Here is a 14,311-nt window from a genome sequence, read left to right on the forward strand (position 1 = left end):
GTGTCAGGCATAGCAGGTGGCTTTGCCTGTTTGACACACCCCTGAGGACTGAGAGTATATAAGCAGCAACATTTTCTAAACTTGAAACCCCATTTCACATTAATTCATGGCTTTAGTTACAAATGCAATACTAAAGGTCAGGACCAAGAGGTGAGTTCTGAGGAAGATGCACTTTATGTTACAGGGCACATATGACAATGCTCAACTTGGCAAAGTCCAGGCTTTTACCGAGCATTTAAGACCATTGTTATCCAATAGCTTTGGGCACTCTCAGCTGGAAGGTTTTCTAGAAAAGTCTTCCTTGGCAGAGCCCCAAGAACACTTACTTGGCTGGTGTGGGGGGAAGATGCCAGTTCTGCATTACTATGGTGGGGAGCAGCCTCAGAGACGCTGTAAGACACCGCCGGGACCACAGCCATCGCCACCTCCACACACACCAAAGCCTTCATGAAACAATAACAACTTCAGAGACTTGGAGAAGACAAACACAGACACTTGTTCTGAACTCAGCTTTGTCATCCCAGCCTGTGAGGAGGCACCATCTCTGCTTTGAACAGGAGTCCCTGTCATGCATAGGAAGGGAAGGGGCAGTCTTTGCTCCCCGCTCCTCTCTCCTCAGCACACCCAGGACAGCGAGCAGTACTCTCTGTTTCCCCAAACCAGAAGGAATCACTCACAACAATTCAGAATAACCAGTACCTCAAAAAAACCAAACAAACCAACCCAAAAAAACCAAACAACCTCCATCCCAACAAGAAAAAAGGCAGCCTGTCACTTTATAAGAAACTGAAGGCAGACCAGTCACCCCAGTTTGGTAATACAGGTATCTATTTTATTAAAAAAGTTACAAACAGGTGGACTGTAGGGTTGTCTTACAAAATGACAAGAATGAATTCTACTGGAAAAAACTTTTTACAAAGCATTATAGGTAATTGTTCCGTTTTTGCACTTGTTATTCCAGATTTCACCTATCACTGATAAAGATACAGTACATTAGATACGTGATGTTAGGTTACATTTTTCTTTGTAGAGCCCTACTGCAGTGATTTGAACAACTCCTAAACAGATGCCATAGGAAAGACAATACATATTGCATTTATTATTTAGCCTCTTACTCTAATAAGCAACTTCACATGCAATCTATTGAGGAAGCCTAAAATAACTTTTGGTCCCTTTTTCCCCCCAAAGTGTGCTGAAGAAACCATCTCTCGTTTGCCCAGTCCTGTCACTCTAAAGCTAGTTCAAGTTTTAAAAGGCTTTTTTTTTTCTTTTTTTTTTCTATTTTATTTGCTGAGGTCAATGAAAATGAACACTGGTTTGATCACTACCCAGAGCAATGAACCACTGATTATTATTAACCAACTTCCCCCCCCACTTAGACAAAAGGAAAACTAAGGTCTTCATGATTTACTTTCATGTCCTATTACGTCCTTACAACCTACAAAAAAGATCAACAAGCATCACTTGAAGAAAAAAAAAACGAAACAAAACACCCTACTTTGAATACAAGGTTTGGTTTAATCCTGATATTAAAGTGCAAACCTAAGTACTAGCCTCAGCCTGTTTACAAATGGGATGGGGGGGGAATAACAATTCAAGTAACCCCACAGGAAAATAAAAATGAAATCAATCAGGTGTTTCAACAGCCAAGCGGAAAAACCTGGTGCCCTCTTCTTGTCAGGATTCAAATTCAACACTGAATGTACACTCAGAATCTTCATTTCTGCTACCACTGTAAAGTCAGCCTGCACTGTTACCAATAAAACACGTGAGTGTTGAGATACTGTACCGGTGCTCTTTTATTGGTTTGAATGCCATCACCCACAATACGACTCGTGAGTTTGCAACTGCTTAACCTCGTATATCCATCACTGCTTTTACTGGAGCTTTTCTCAAAGTTATTTAGCTATTACAGGGAAAGAATGTACATTTCTAGAAGCATGTTCAAATGACTAAAGCTGGGCTCCTAAAAACCTAGAACTTTGGTGCAGTAGGTGAGCTGCAGTTATTAGATTTCTGCAAAAAAAAAAACCATTACACATTTTAAACCACTGCTAGAAAAAGCTCTCATGTATGCAACATGTTAATAAACTGAACAAAAAGATTTCATCTGTTCTTTGTACATCTTCATTCTGCTCTTTATACCTGTGTTATTGTTAAAATTTTCAAGTATTCAGAGAAAAATGTTGATCAGGTAAACAATAAGGAAGGCAATGGCTGTTTAAAGCACACTTTGCAGTTAGTATCACTGAAACCCGGTGCTTTTCCCCTTGTTACACCAACTTGTCTCTAATGTTAAACTTGTTTATTGGGAAAAAAAATCAAAAACAAACTAAAAAAAAAGCCATTTGTGACAGTGCAAGAAAAAACTTTAACAAATATTGCTTTAAAATATTATTCAGAAAGACAAATATCAGGAACTATAAAATGTAAAGTGATCTTATTTGCATTAGATTTACATGTGCAGAGGTCTACTGGATGTCTCGATGTGCCAGGTGAAGCTGAGCTGCCTGACCAGGCATACAGCCCATTCTGAAGGATACTATGTCCCTTTTCAAAGGCATAGAGGAGCTATTTGTAAACAAGCAAGTTCAGAAACTCAGCAGAAGGGGGAAAAAAAAGCATGCTGCCATTTTTTTCAACGCTACAATTGTCATTTCTGATTACGTGAGTTTAAGAAACCCACGACTGCAAGCAAAAGAAACATCAGCCGGAGACTTTACATCTCATTCCAAGTATTGTCAAATCAGACCAGTGACAAGCACGGTATCACAGCTGCATTTGCCAAGAAAAGGGATACTACATCCAGACAAGAGGTGCCTTCAGTATCTTTTCATGACACTGTCACACGTAAACAAAAAGTCTCAAAGAATGACCAACTACATCGGAGGAGAAAACTTTGCAAACAGAAGTAAGCACTGATGCGAGGTAATATACAGAAGTAACCATTTGTTTAAGGCTCAATTTATTCTCCATTAAAACTCTCTTCTTTTAAAAGGCATTGAGTAGGTAATACTGAGTTTAAGTATTTAATAAATACAAGTTCAGAAATTGATTAAAGAAATCAATTAAAATATTAAAAATGAACTCTTGCATATTAGCCATTATATGAACTTAGAAAGCTATAAAAGGACTGATAGATAAAGAACAGACTCTTAAACTTATGGTAAACATGCGAAGCGTTCTGATCAAGGTGTGCGGGTCCCGGAGGCCACCGGCCTCACGCACTTCGATGGATGGCAATGTGCTGTAATAAGAGACAGGTTTACCAAGGCTCAGCTCTGCAACCTGGGCTGAAAGTTCTCCAAAGCAGCATCTGTGCAAGTTTCCTCTGAGTTTTATCTGCAATTTAAACAAAATAAGCAATGAAAGCCATATTCAACAGACATTCACAGTGAACTCAGCTCCTCCCCCAGCACGGGAGGGCCAGTGCCAAAGCACTGCAACGTTCTTCAAGTTGTCATCCTTTCATTCTGGTAATACAAGAGGCAAGCAGGTAACAACTTACTGCTCTGAACTTTGTGGGATACTAAATGGCTTCTAAAGATATGAAACTGCTAGGAAACTAAAGCTTTCCTGTAGAGACACATGCACTGGGCTTTGCTGGTGGCGAGGAGGCACCATAGCATGCAGTAACCCAGCAGCGGCATTTTGCACAAGTTCTGGGAACAGGCAGATGAGCCCAACTAATTCAGTTTCGACATCTAAGTTCTCAGCATTCAGATCCTCTAAATTACTACCCAAAAAACCCCTTAATAGTCAGAGCTAACCTCAGCAGGGACACAACTGGATGCCACTGTTCTCAACCAAGCATCAAATGCAAGTACTGTAACCAACGTGACCAATACACCTTTGTATTCCTGGTAACTTGCTTGCACCTCACTAGATTTATTTGCAGATATCCCTAAAAGCCTCAGTGGAAGCTGAAAGTCTGTAGAAACTTGTCCTCCATACTTCACTGGAGCCTGAGCCTTGGCTTTTCAGGGATGTTTTTACGAATCTTCTCTACACTTGAAGTCATTTCATCATAGGAGTCAGGACCTCACATTTCCTACTGTACCTTTTTTCAGCTGTTCATTTGCTCTCAGCTAGCAGTTCGTCATTAGAGTGCTCTGACAAGAGTCTGGGTTCCCCTTCTTGCCCAACAACTGGTCACCCCCAAAGCTCAGGAGCAGCACTCCAGTACTGACAGGAGCAAACAGACAGGTTTGCTTGTTTGCTTTGCAGCTAACAGTAATTCTCACCCAGTCTGGTGGGTACGTGTGCCCCCACACTGCTGCTGGTCCACAGCTATCAGATGGGGAAGCTCCCTGTACTGTCAGAGCAGCAGACAAACACTGAGCTTTTAATGGAGATGGATTAGACCTGCTTAATAGGTGCTTTATCTTTGCTTAGAGTACAGGAGAAGCAAACCACTTAAGAGTGCAGCTCCTCATACTACCAGAGCTGGATCAATCCCAAAAACTTCACCTAAATCCAGCATCCAGTGCTGCGACCAGCAAAGAATCGCTGGGGACAGTAAGAACAGAGAGCAAGTGATGGCATTTTCTGTCATGTGCTCTTCCAGCATCCCTGTAGTTGCAGGTTAGGGACCTCCCCACTCAGCTTTGCCATCCTTCCCTTTCACCTGTGCTTAGTTACTGTAAATAGCACCATATAGTACCTCAGCTGGCTTCACTTGCCCATGAAACTTCTATGGCACAATCTAGTCCCTTCTGTGATCAGGCAGGAGAGAAGGGGATGTTAGACAATCTAGGAGGATAAACAGATCTGTGCTGCATAACCACAGAGACCAGAAAACAGTATACTTTCAGTTTTTATCCCTAGAGCAGAATCCTCTTCCTTCAGCACTTGCTAATATCAGTTACTTGTGAATGACGGGAACAGGCATCACCAATGAGCAACAGTCTTTCATTTTAGGGCGTTCCCAACTCAACTAGTACCTCTGCAGGAAACCTCTAATGCATCAGCACCGACACAGGTCCTGGGTTGTGAAGAAGATTTAAAATGCAATACAACATCATATTGAAAATTCAAGGGAAACAGTTGAGCAGGTAACTGAGATCAGCTACTGGAAGTCTCACATCTCTGAAGGCAGCAGTGAGACACGACCACTGTAGAAGCAGGAAAGAGGAGGAGGGGAAACAGGATGTGAGAACAACTCACATTCTTCAAGGGAACTATGGGTTACCCTGGTTATGATCCAGCCTTTATTCCCATTCAGGCAGCCAACTGGAACAGTAATTTAAGCAAGTGATACTCAAAAATGGCATGAAAGAACTTGCATGCTGTCACATCTGACAGGTCTGCTGAGGTATCAGTACCAAAAAGAAGTGCTACCTGCTCATTAAAACTAACACTGTAGTAGCCTTAGATCCAGCACCTAAACCCACCCCTCAGCTTCTCCCTCAGAGCTGTAGAGACACAAACCACTCCTACATACTTCATTCTGAACAGATCCAGACCCAAGACTCCTGGACATAGACAGGCAACAGAACTCAGAGAGGATGATGGTTATGACAGGACAGAGCTACAGTTCAAACCTATTTCCCACACACAGTTTTTCAGACAGATGGTTCTACTTCCTGTTTCACTTTACCTAGGAGGAGTCACTGCTAAAGGAGATGTTGGAGGAGCAGGAATTGTTTCCTGGATCAGATAGAAGAAGAATTAGAGCTGACGACAGCTACCACAAGACACCATCAGCTGCTCTCCAAGAGCACATTAGACAGGGATTTGCAGCCAGCAAAGGCTCATGATAAAGTTAGTGAGGTCTTACACCTACTCCATCAAAGAACAAGGAAAGAGCGGAAGCCAAGAAGAAGAAAATATCCCAAAAGCTTGAGGCTGAAATGAAAGACAGTGATCACGAAGCATGTAAAGACCCAGGACAAAGACTAAAAAGTTCCAGACATGGTCAGATCTGGACTGCACAGGTAGCTGCTTTAGAAGGACAGACTTGTTTGGCACAAGTGATGAGATTACACTGAGTAGAAGCAAGAAAGTATTTTGCTGCTAAAGGCTTGATGTGACAATGTCAGCTAGGCAGAAGAGAGGAGAGAAAATCTGTTTGTAACAAAGGCTTAGGATCCTCCACCTCAAGAGAGCACAAAGACACAAGTACACAGATGTATCTTCTGAAGCAAAAGTGTGCTTTGCTCAGGAAACTAGTCAAATCTTGGCCTAAGTTAGGACTCAGAGGAATAACATACAGTCATGTCCTCCACCTCCATTTCACCTTAAATATTAAACTTGGTATCTACTGCTAAAACCCAAAATAAACCTCCCTTAGAAGTAACCAATTCTGGAAGTATAAATTCCACCCAAAAAGGTGTGATTTTGTCAGACCTGAAGACAGCAATCTGCACAAGATGAACAACCAGCAACCCAGAGTGTTACAGTAACCTCCAGCATGACACTTTAAGTCCAGACACTCTTACTTGTGAAGCTGCCTTAGAACCCGCTGAAACACTGCACTATTCAAAGTGACTCAAGATACTAGCACTGCAAGCACTTCGTTTAAAAAGCAGAAATTCCTTTGATTTACTCCTTCCTACAACCCTATAAGGCTCTGGAGGTGGGAGGGATCAGTGTGCAAGGAAAGACTTTATCTGTATTTTTATCTGCCCCAATACAAGCTTTTTTTTCACCTTTCAGCAAGCAAATCATGAGTTTAGACACACCTCTCAGAGAATGACAGCAGCCTTTCCTCATTTCACAGAGATGGAGATAAAAACATTGTTTATTATCTTCAGTATGACAGTGCTAAGGTCATCAGAATCTCAAATTTTACATTCACAAAGCACTTGATAACGATCTCAAAGATAAGCTTTGAGACTTTACTCTGTGACCTTGCACTCAAGATTAAAGCAGATACATACTCCAAAGCTTCCAGTAATAACCTATTTTCCCCTCTTGTCACTCAGGCACAAAAAGCTCCAGTGACTCAGGGAATAGTTATTGACATGGCAGTTGGAGCCTAAGCCTCAATCAGTGCAGCTGTCAAGGGGGGGCAGTTCTTTCCCCCAAATTTTCATGCCCTTCTTCATCCCCGCACTTGCCCTCAGAGATCCCATCAAGTTGTTTACCAGGACAGGCCCAAGAGACAAGGGAAGGCCTGAGGGCCCTGCCAGCAGGATGCAGAGCACACCAGTGATGTACAAGAGCCCTTTTCAATCACATGGATTCAAGCTGATGGTGAAACAAGAGCAGAGGGAGCCCAGAACCACCTGGCACAGGAAGGATAGCACTGCTGTCTGCAGAGGAGGAACAGAACCATCTACACCATCACACAAGGCAAGTGTAGGGCCAAGGGCAGCTATCCTTGCAGGAAAAGGTAAAATCAGAGCAACATCTGAGACGGGGCCCCTCTGAACACTGCACTTTTGCCACAGCTCTTATGAGTCACTGGGAAAGGGAAGAGTTGTGCACTGGGAAGCCATTTTATGGTGTGTTCTCTGCTCTGGAGATTTAGATCAAAAGCACTTTGCACACGTCCTTGACTAGTACCCATGAGCTTCAGGCCACTCCTCACAGCTCTGGGTGGTTCTCTTTTACACTTGTCCCACTGATAAAGCAGAAATGTACTCTGAGTACATTCAGCTTCATAGAACTTATTTTTTTCCTTTTTAAACGAGCTCAAAGTCTTCTCAGCAAAACCACTGGGAAACCTGGTCACAATAATCCCACTGAACTCTGGGGTAACTTCCATCGCTGGGAAACAACCCACATACCAACCACAACCAACAAAGAAACCCACTGCAAGGCCACAAAAGGTTATTAATGATGATGTTAAACACAGGACCAACAATCAAAATAAGTGCAAGTGAGATCATATGTTTTGTTCACTGTAAAAGTTACTGCAAACCAAAGTCATGTTCCCCGATTAATCCTGCAGTAACATCAGGAGTCCATCTGACCCAAGCAGCCACAGGCAACCAAACACACGGGCTTTCAGCTCTTGGCAGGAAGGCTTCATCTGCTAACTTAAACAGCATATTTATGCCCCTCAGTTAGTTATGACTGTTTCACCAACCTGCTCTGTATGGCCATGATTGAGGTTTTTCTTAATTTCTCTCACTGGACGATGCAAGTTGTACAACACTGATCTTGCTTTTCAGGCAGGGAGGCATAGTTCATTTGCCTGACGATCTCAGCAAACAGTTCATCCACCATTGTTTTGCTCTTGGCTGAAGTCTCCATGAAGGGGCAGCCCCACTCCTGAGCCAGGGCTCTGCCTTCTGCAGATAAGACCTCCCTCTCTGACTCCAGATCCACTTTATTCCCCACTAGGATCAGAGGAACTTTCTCGTATCTCTTCACTCGGACAATCTGGTCCCTCATCGGCTTGATGTCCTGATCAAACAATCCAAGTGGTTAGTACGTGTAAGCAGCCACAACAAATTGCTGTATAACCATCACAGAAGCACATTTTCACAACCCCCACATGCAACTGAACATTCAAAACACATCAGGAGGCTTCTTAAATTCCCAGGGCTCCAGGACTGGAAGGAAGTTCAGGACCCACCTTTAAGAACAGTCAGTATTGTCCACATCTATTAAATGTATGCCTGACTCCAGGAAAGCTAAGGAAAGTGACTACTGTATTCTACAAGAGACTTTTGGTTCAGCTTTGAGAAAGACACTGATACAGCTCCTTTCAGCTTTCCTCAAAAGTTGTCTAAAGTCTAAGGACCTTCAGATCAGCAGCAACGCACCATCACTTAGGAAGCTTGTGCTTAAGTTTACAGCTTGAGAAAGCCAGTCATTTAAATAAAGTCTTCTCACTTCTGGAATGCTTAGAATAATTCTTTGTGAACACTTTTAATCACATGTAAGTAACCAAATTAGATGCTGTAAAGAGATTTTATTACCTAGAGATGCATTTATTCAAGTCTGAGCTAACATGGTGAGTTTACACTTGAAAGTCAACCTCCTCTGCCCCCTGAGTGGTTTAAGCTACTATCAGCACTGAGTCTTACAAATTCTTGCATAGTTCTGAGACAAAGCCATTGAAGTGTTTGAAGTTACAATTGTGTAAAAGAACTGCAGGGAGCAGTTTACACCTACAGCCTTCAGAGTAAACATGCTACAGACATGAATGATTAAATATTAACAAGGTGGCTGACTAACTCTATGCCCATTCCTCCAATTATGGGGACTCCTCAATCCTCAAAATAAGTGACAACTAAAGCAGAAGCATCCCAGTGTCACTGCTGTTGTTTTCCAAAGGAAGTATGTCTGCAGCTTGTACTCAGGCTATTTTGAGGCCTCTGCTAAGATAAAGTTTAGCCTTCAGCAGAAGCAAACACACTGCTTCAGTGGGGGTGTGCAAGGTTTTGCCAAGCAGCTGGAACACACCCAGCTCAGTAGCCAAAGCCAAGGCCGTAGTTGCAAATCCCTGCCCTGCGTGTAGAGCTGCGAAACCTACTGGCTCCACACAAGTCAAATCTCATTTCTAGAGGCAGCTTAGACTAGGGAACTGATGGAGATATTCACTTTTTTGGGGGGGGGAGGGGAGGGGGAAAAAGTTTTAATAGTGGAAATGAAATCCAGAGCTGCAAATTACCGCATAGGGCGTGCTTTGCCTCTCCAGTATACCACCTACACTGGGAAAACATCGAGCTTATGCTAGACAGGAATATATTCTGGGGGGATGGGGTGGAAAACAGCAGCTTACTTAACTGACAACTGCAGAACAATAAGACTATCTTTAAGACCAAGTGAAGAAACAGGCCTTTTGGGAAGGAGGGAAAAAACCCTCAACCCAAAAGGGGAAGTTTCCATTTTAATATCGAGTGATTTCTTCATAAATGGGGATTGCCAAAAGATTTCTGCTGGGGAAGTGGGAGCGGGTCATTGTTCTCCAGCATTGCGTGGGATTTAACAATGGTGGCACCCTGATAAGTACCTGCAAAGCAAGCAGTTTTCCCTCAGGAAGCAGCGCCAGGGAACGCACTTTCAAGCGGGACATTTTCCCTTTTGCCTCTTCGAAGATAAAGGGCTCACACACACACGTGGCTAACCCTAAAACCTCCTCCTGCTGGGCCCTGTGCCTTCCCCGGGGCAGGAACGGCGGCCTCTGGAGAGGAGAGGCCGGGGCCTCCCTGGCCGCCCGCCCGCCCCCGCCCTGGGCCCGGTTACCTGGAAGGACTGCTGGTTGACCAGGCTGTAGACAAGGATGAAGCCCTGGCCGTTCTTGATGTAGAGATCGCGCATGGAGGCGAACTGCTCGGTACCCGCCGTGTCGAGGATCTCCAGCACCGAGGGGGACGAGTCCACCTCGATCTCCTTGCGGTAGAAGTCCTCGATGGTGGGGTCGTACTTCTCGATGAAGGTCCCGGTGACGAACTGCACCGTCAGGGCGGACTTCCCCACCCCCCCGCTGCCCAGCACCACCACCTTGTACTCCCGCATCGGGCCCTGCAGCCGCTCGCCGCTCCCCCGCCGGGCCCGCCGCCGCGGCCCGGGCCTAGGGCAGGCGGCCGCGCGGCCCTCGCATAGCCCCGGCCCGCCTGAGGAGAAAGGCGAGGCCCCGCCGCTCCCGCGCCGTCCTGAGGGGGACACACAGCCGTTAGGGCCCGGCCCGGCGCCGCCTGCCGCCCCGCTCCCGTTCTTACCGCCGCGCCTCAGTCCATCGCGCCTCGGCCGCGGGACCCGCCCGGCAGCGGCCGCCCCCGCCCGGAAGGGTTACGCTGCGGCACCCGGAGGCGCGGCGCGCCCCGCCCCGTCGCTCTGCCCGGACACTTCCGGCCGGCGCTCCGGGGCCGCCCCGCCCCGCGCCGCGGCAGCGCCCGCGCCGGGGGACGCGTTTGCGTGTGGCACCGGGGCCGCGCCGCCCGGCCCGTCACGGCGGCCGCGCTCCGGCGGGGCCCTGCCCGCGCCGGGCCTGGGGAGGCGGCCCCTGCAGCTGCGCGGCTGCACACGCCGCCTCCCCGCGCCCTCACGCCACGTCTGCCGCCGCCGCCTGCTCCCGCGCAGCTTCGGCTGTGCCAGCCCGGCAGCTCCCCTCGGGAGCCCGCTGCGTGAGGAGCCGCCCGGGCACAGCGCCGGCGCGGGCGTGGGCTCCCGGCCCCGGCAAAGGCTCCCGGCCCCGGCAAAGGCTCCCGGCCCCGGGCCGCTGCTGCCGGCCGGCGGCAGGTGTCAGCCGGGCACCGGCGTCTGAGCCATCCAGCGCGTTGCCGGGCACGCCTGCAGTTGGCTCTGGCGCTTCCCTGTCAGTGGATTCCTCTCATTGTCACACACAGTCACAGTTTGAATGTCTCCAGAGAAGGAGACTCCACTGCCCATCTGGGCAGCCCCTGCCAGTGCTCCCTCACCCCAACAGGGAAGAAATTCTTCCTGGTGTGTCATTGGCTATCACTGAGAACAGCCTGGCTCCATCCTCCTCACACCCACCCTTTGTGTATTTGTAAACCTTAATGAGGTCACCCCTCAGTCTCCTCCAAGCTAAAGAGCCCCAGCTCCCTCAGCCTTTCATCATAAAGGAGATGAGATGCTCCACTCCATCATCTTTGTGTCGCTGTGCTGAACTCTCTCCAGCAGCTGCCTATGAGAGAAAGTAACTGAAATGAACAAACAGCTGTCTTCCTTCACAAACAAAATCCCTTCAGACCTGACAGGGTCCTTTGTCCCAGGCATTCTCACCTGTAGGAGAAGTTGCTCTTTCATATAACTGAACATGTTTCTGGGCTCCAGGCTGCTGCTTCTCAGGGGCTGCAGAGTGTCAGCAGAGACGTACCAGCCACAGGATTTGTCCCTTTCCTCTGTGCATCGCCCATTTGGTTGCTAGTCTGAGGCGGACACTGCTGTGTCTGTCCATGCTGCAGCTGCCAGTGGGCCCGCAGAGCTGCCTGGCCAAGGCTGAGCGCTATCCAGAGACAGGGAGAAGGCACTGGAGAGGTGGCTCTGCACTTTTCACAAACAGCATTACTTTATTCACTTTCTTTGCATAAAGAGAATATGTCCATTATAAGGAAAACTCAGTGAGGACTTTCAGTCACCAGAACAAAACATGAGTTACGCCAAATATGAGTCACTCTTCTTTATTATGTGTCAACAACAACCCCTCTCCTTCCTTTGACATTGTCTCCAAAATGGTTTTGTCAAGTGAATTGCTGGCATGAGGCCGTCCTGTCTCATGGAAGATACTCATGTGGCTGGTGAATCAGCTCGAAAAGTAAAATCAGCACTAAAACAGGCTGCCTCCTGCTTCAGCCCTGTCATAAATCAGGAGCAGTTGCAAAGCACTTGATGTGCTCAGGGTAAAGGAGAGACACAGCCACTTGCAGAGGAGCTTCCCGGTCTAATTTTAACCCTGACACAATCAGTGACAGTGACAAATGGGAGGGAGGAAAGGGGCAAGGGAGGGGAGGGTGACAATAAGGAGATTACACGGTCACTTAGGTTCATTATGCGCATGTCCTGGTGCCACTGCTGCTCCATTATGTTTGCAGAGGGTGGAGGAATGACTAAGAGAGGAATGGGGCAAAGCACATAGCGATGGGGCATGGGCAGGAGTGACTAAGGGAGAGGAATGGGGCAAAGCACAAAGACAAGGGAAAGCAGAAGCAAAGACAAATCCATTTCTGTGCAATGTGAGCTAATGAGGATGCCTGGCTCTTGGGCCCAAGAGGGTGGCCACAGGACTTTTTTCCTCCCAATGCAAAATCAGTGTCAGTTTGGATTCCTGGAGATTTATTTCCTAGCTCACAGCACTCTGTATCTGGCTGCACACATCTACAGTTGAAAAAAAGAGTAAATCTCAAAGTGTACCTGATGGTTCATTACCCTTAAGATGAACTGTTCCCTTCATTAAACAGTTTGCAGGGCTCCTTCCCCACCTTGCACACTACCATGTCCTTGGAGCCACATAAATAGCTGGGGATGTGAAAGGGTCTCAAATTCTGGATGGCAATTTCTTCCTTTGCCATAAATGTGTGAGCCCAGAGCCCACCAGGCTCCTGCCCATACTGCTGCTTTCTGCTCCCTTGCTTCGCCCACAGCATCCCAGGGAGGTGCAGCACATCCCAAGTCCAAGGCCCAACTTCATCTCTGCTGCCAAGGAGAAAGGCACAGGGTTCAGTCCTCGGTGCTGCCCCAGGAGGGTTTGCCCTCTCTCAGCAGAACAAACCTCTCAAATGAGCATCTGGGCAGGATCTGATTGCTGCCAGAGCAGCTCTGTGCTGTTGATGGCCTCAGCTGCTCTATACCATGCCCGCAGCCAGCAACAATAAAGCAGGCTTTTATTAAATTAACCTGCTAAGACACAGATCCTGCAGAGATGTTCAGGCAACAGACAGATGGCACAAGCAAGGGCCAGGAATAATTGCAATACCCACCTCACCATCGTGAGAGATGGACTCTGCCCAGTGCTGTGTCCAACAGGGAGGCAGGAGGAAGGGCAGGCAGCCCTGAGAGGTGACAGAGGAGCAGCTCCAAGCTCTGGAGGGATTTTTAGAGAGTCTGGATTATCTCCAGTCATGCCAGCGTGGGACTGCATGAGTACAGACATGTGTCTGCCTGAGCTACAAACCAGACCCTTCTCTGCCAGGGAGCCTGGAGACACGTAGCAGGAACGGCCTGGGTTTCACCCCAGTAACCATCTAGCTGAGCACATCATTTGCCTAAATAGATGCAAAACCAGCTTAAGGCCTCGTGCCCTTTCTTCCCTGCCTCTTCTAGGGGTTTTGCTAATCCTGTGCTTTATGCTGTCTGGCTCCTCAGCTCCTATGGCTGCTGGAGCACTGGGAGCTGCTCCTACATGTGGCTCCTTCGCGGAGGTCCTGTCACACCGGTTGTGTAACTGCAACGAGAGCTTTCGATTTCAGCTCCATCAGATTACAGTGACATGTATTTTAGGGGTGGGATGTGTTCATCTGGCCCACACTCCTAATTCTGGGGCCATTTCAGGCCATACAACCTGCAGAGACACTTTTCTTCTTTGCCAGCTTTCGCTGCCAACACAGAGAGGACTCAGAGGCACGCTCTGAGGATCTTTCTCAGAAACGTCTTGTTTTCTGCCATCTGTCAGTTTTTAGCCCTTACTTTAGTAGCAACAAAAGACATGCTGGCTCTTCAGGTAGAGAACTTTTTCCAAAGCAATTACCAATCCTGGGGCAGAAATGGGGCTGCACTGAAAGATAACTGACACCACAAAGAGGTTATTGGGATTTCTGGGATGAGAAGCATCTCCCTCTGGTCGCCAGGCATGGTACCAGCTCACCAGCCATTTAGAAAGGCTTGGCATGGGAAAGGGTTGTTGTTGCTGAGCAGCACTACAGGGGAAGATGCTGTCCCTGCACTCTGGCAG

The 14,311-nt window shown here is 47.4% G+C and overlaps 1 protein-coding gene across 1 annotated transcript; it reads right to left on the minus strand.

The window, feature by feature from the left end:
• Nucleotides 1-810: 810 nt before the first annotated feature.
• On the minus strand, nt 811-10,699 carry RAP2C (RAP2C, member of RAS oncogene family). The gene is made up of 3 exons (XM_062006456.1): nt 10,144-10,699; nt 8,036-8,355; nt 811-3,342 (listed from the first exon to the last, which is right to left on the minus strand). Exons 1-2 carry the CDS (start codon nt 10,414-10,416, stop codon nt 8,077-8,079), a joined length of 552 nt encoding a protein of 183 aa, XP_061862440.1. The 5' UTR covers nt 10,417-10,699; the 3' UTR covers nt 811-3,342; nt 8,036-8,076.
• Nucleotides 10,700-14,311: the final 3,612 nt, after the last annotated feature.

Source organism: Colius striatus, chromosome 13 (genome assembly GCF_028858725.1).
Source record: "Colius striatus isolate bColStr4 chromosome 13, bColStr4.1.hap1, whole genome shotgun sequence".
Lineage (NCBI taxonomy): Eukaryota > Metazoa > Chordata > Aves > Coliiformes > Coliidae > Colius > Colius striatus.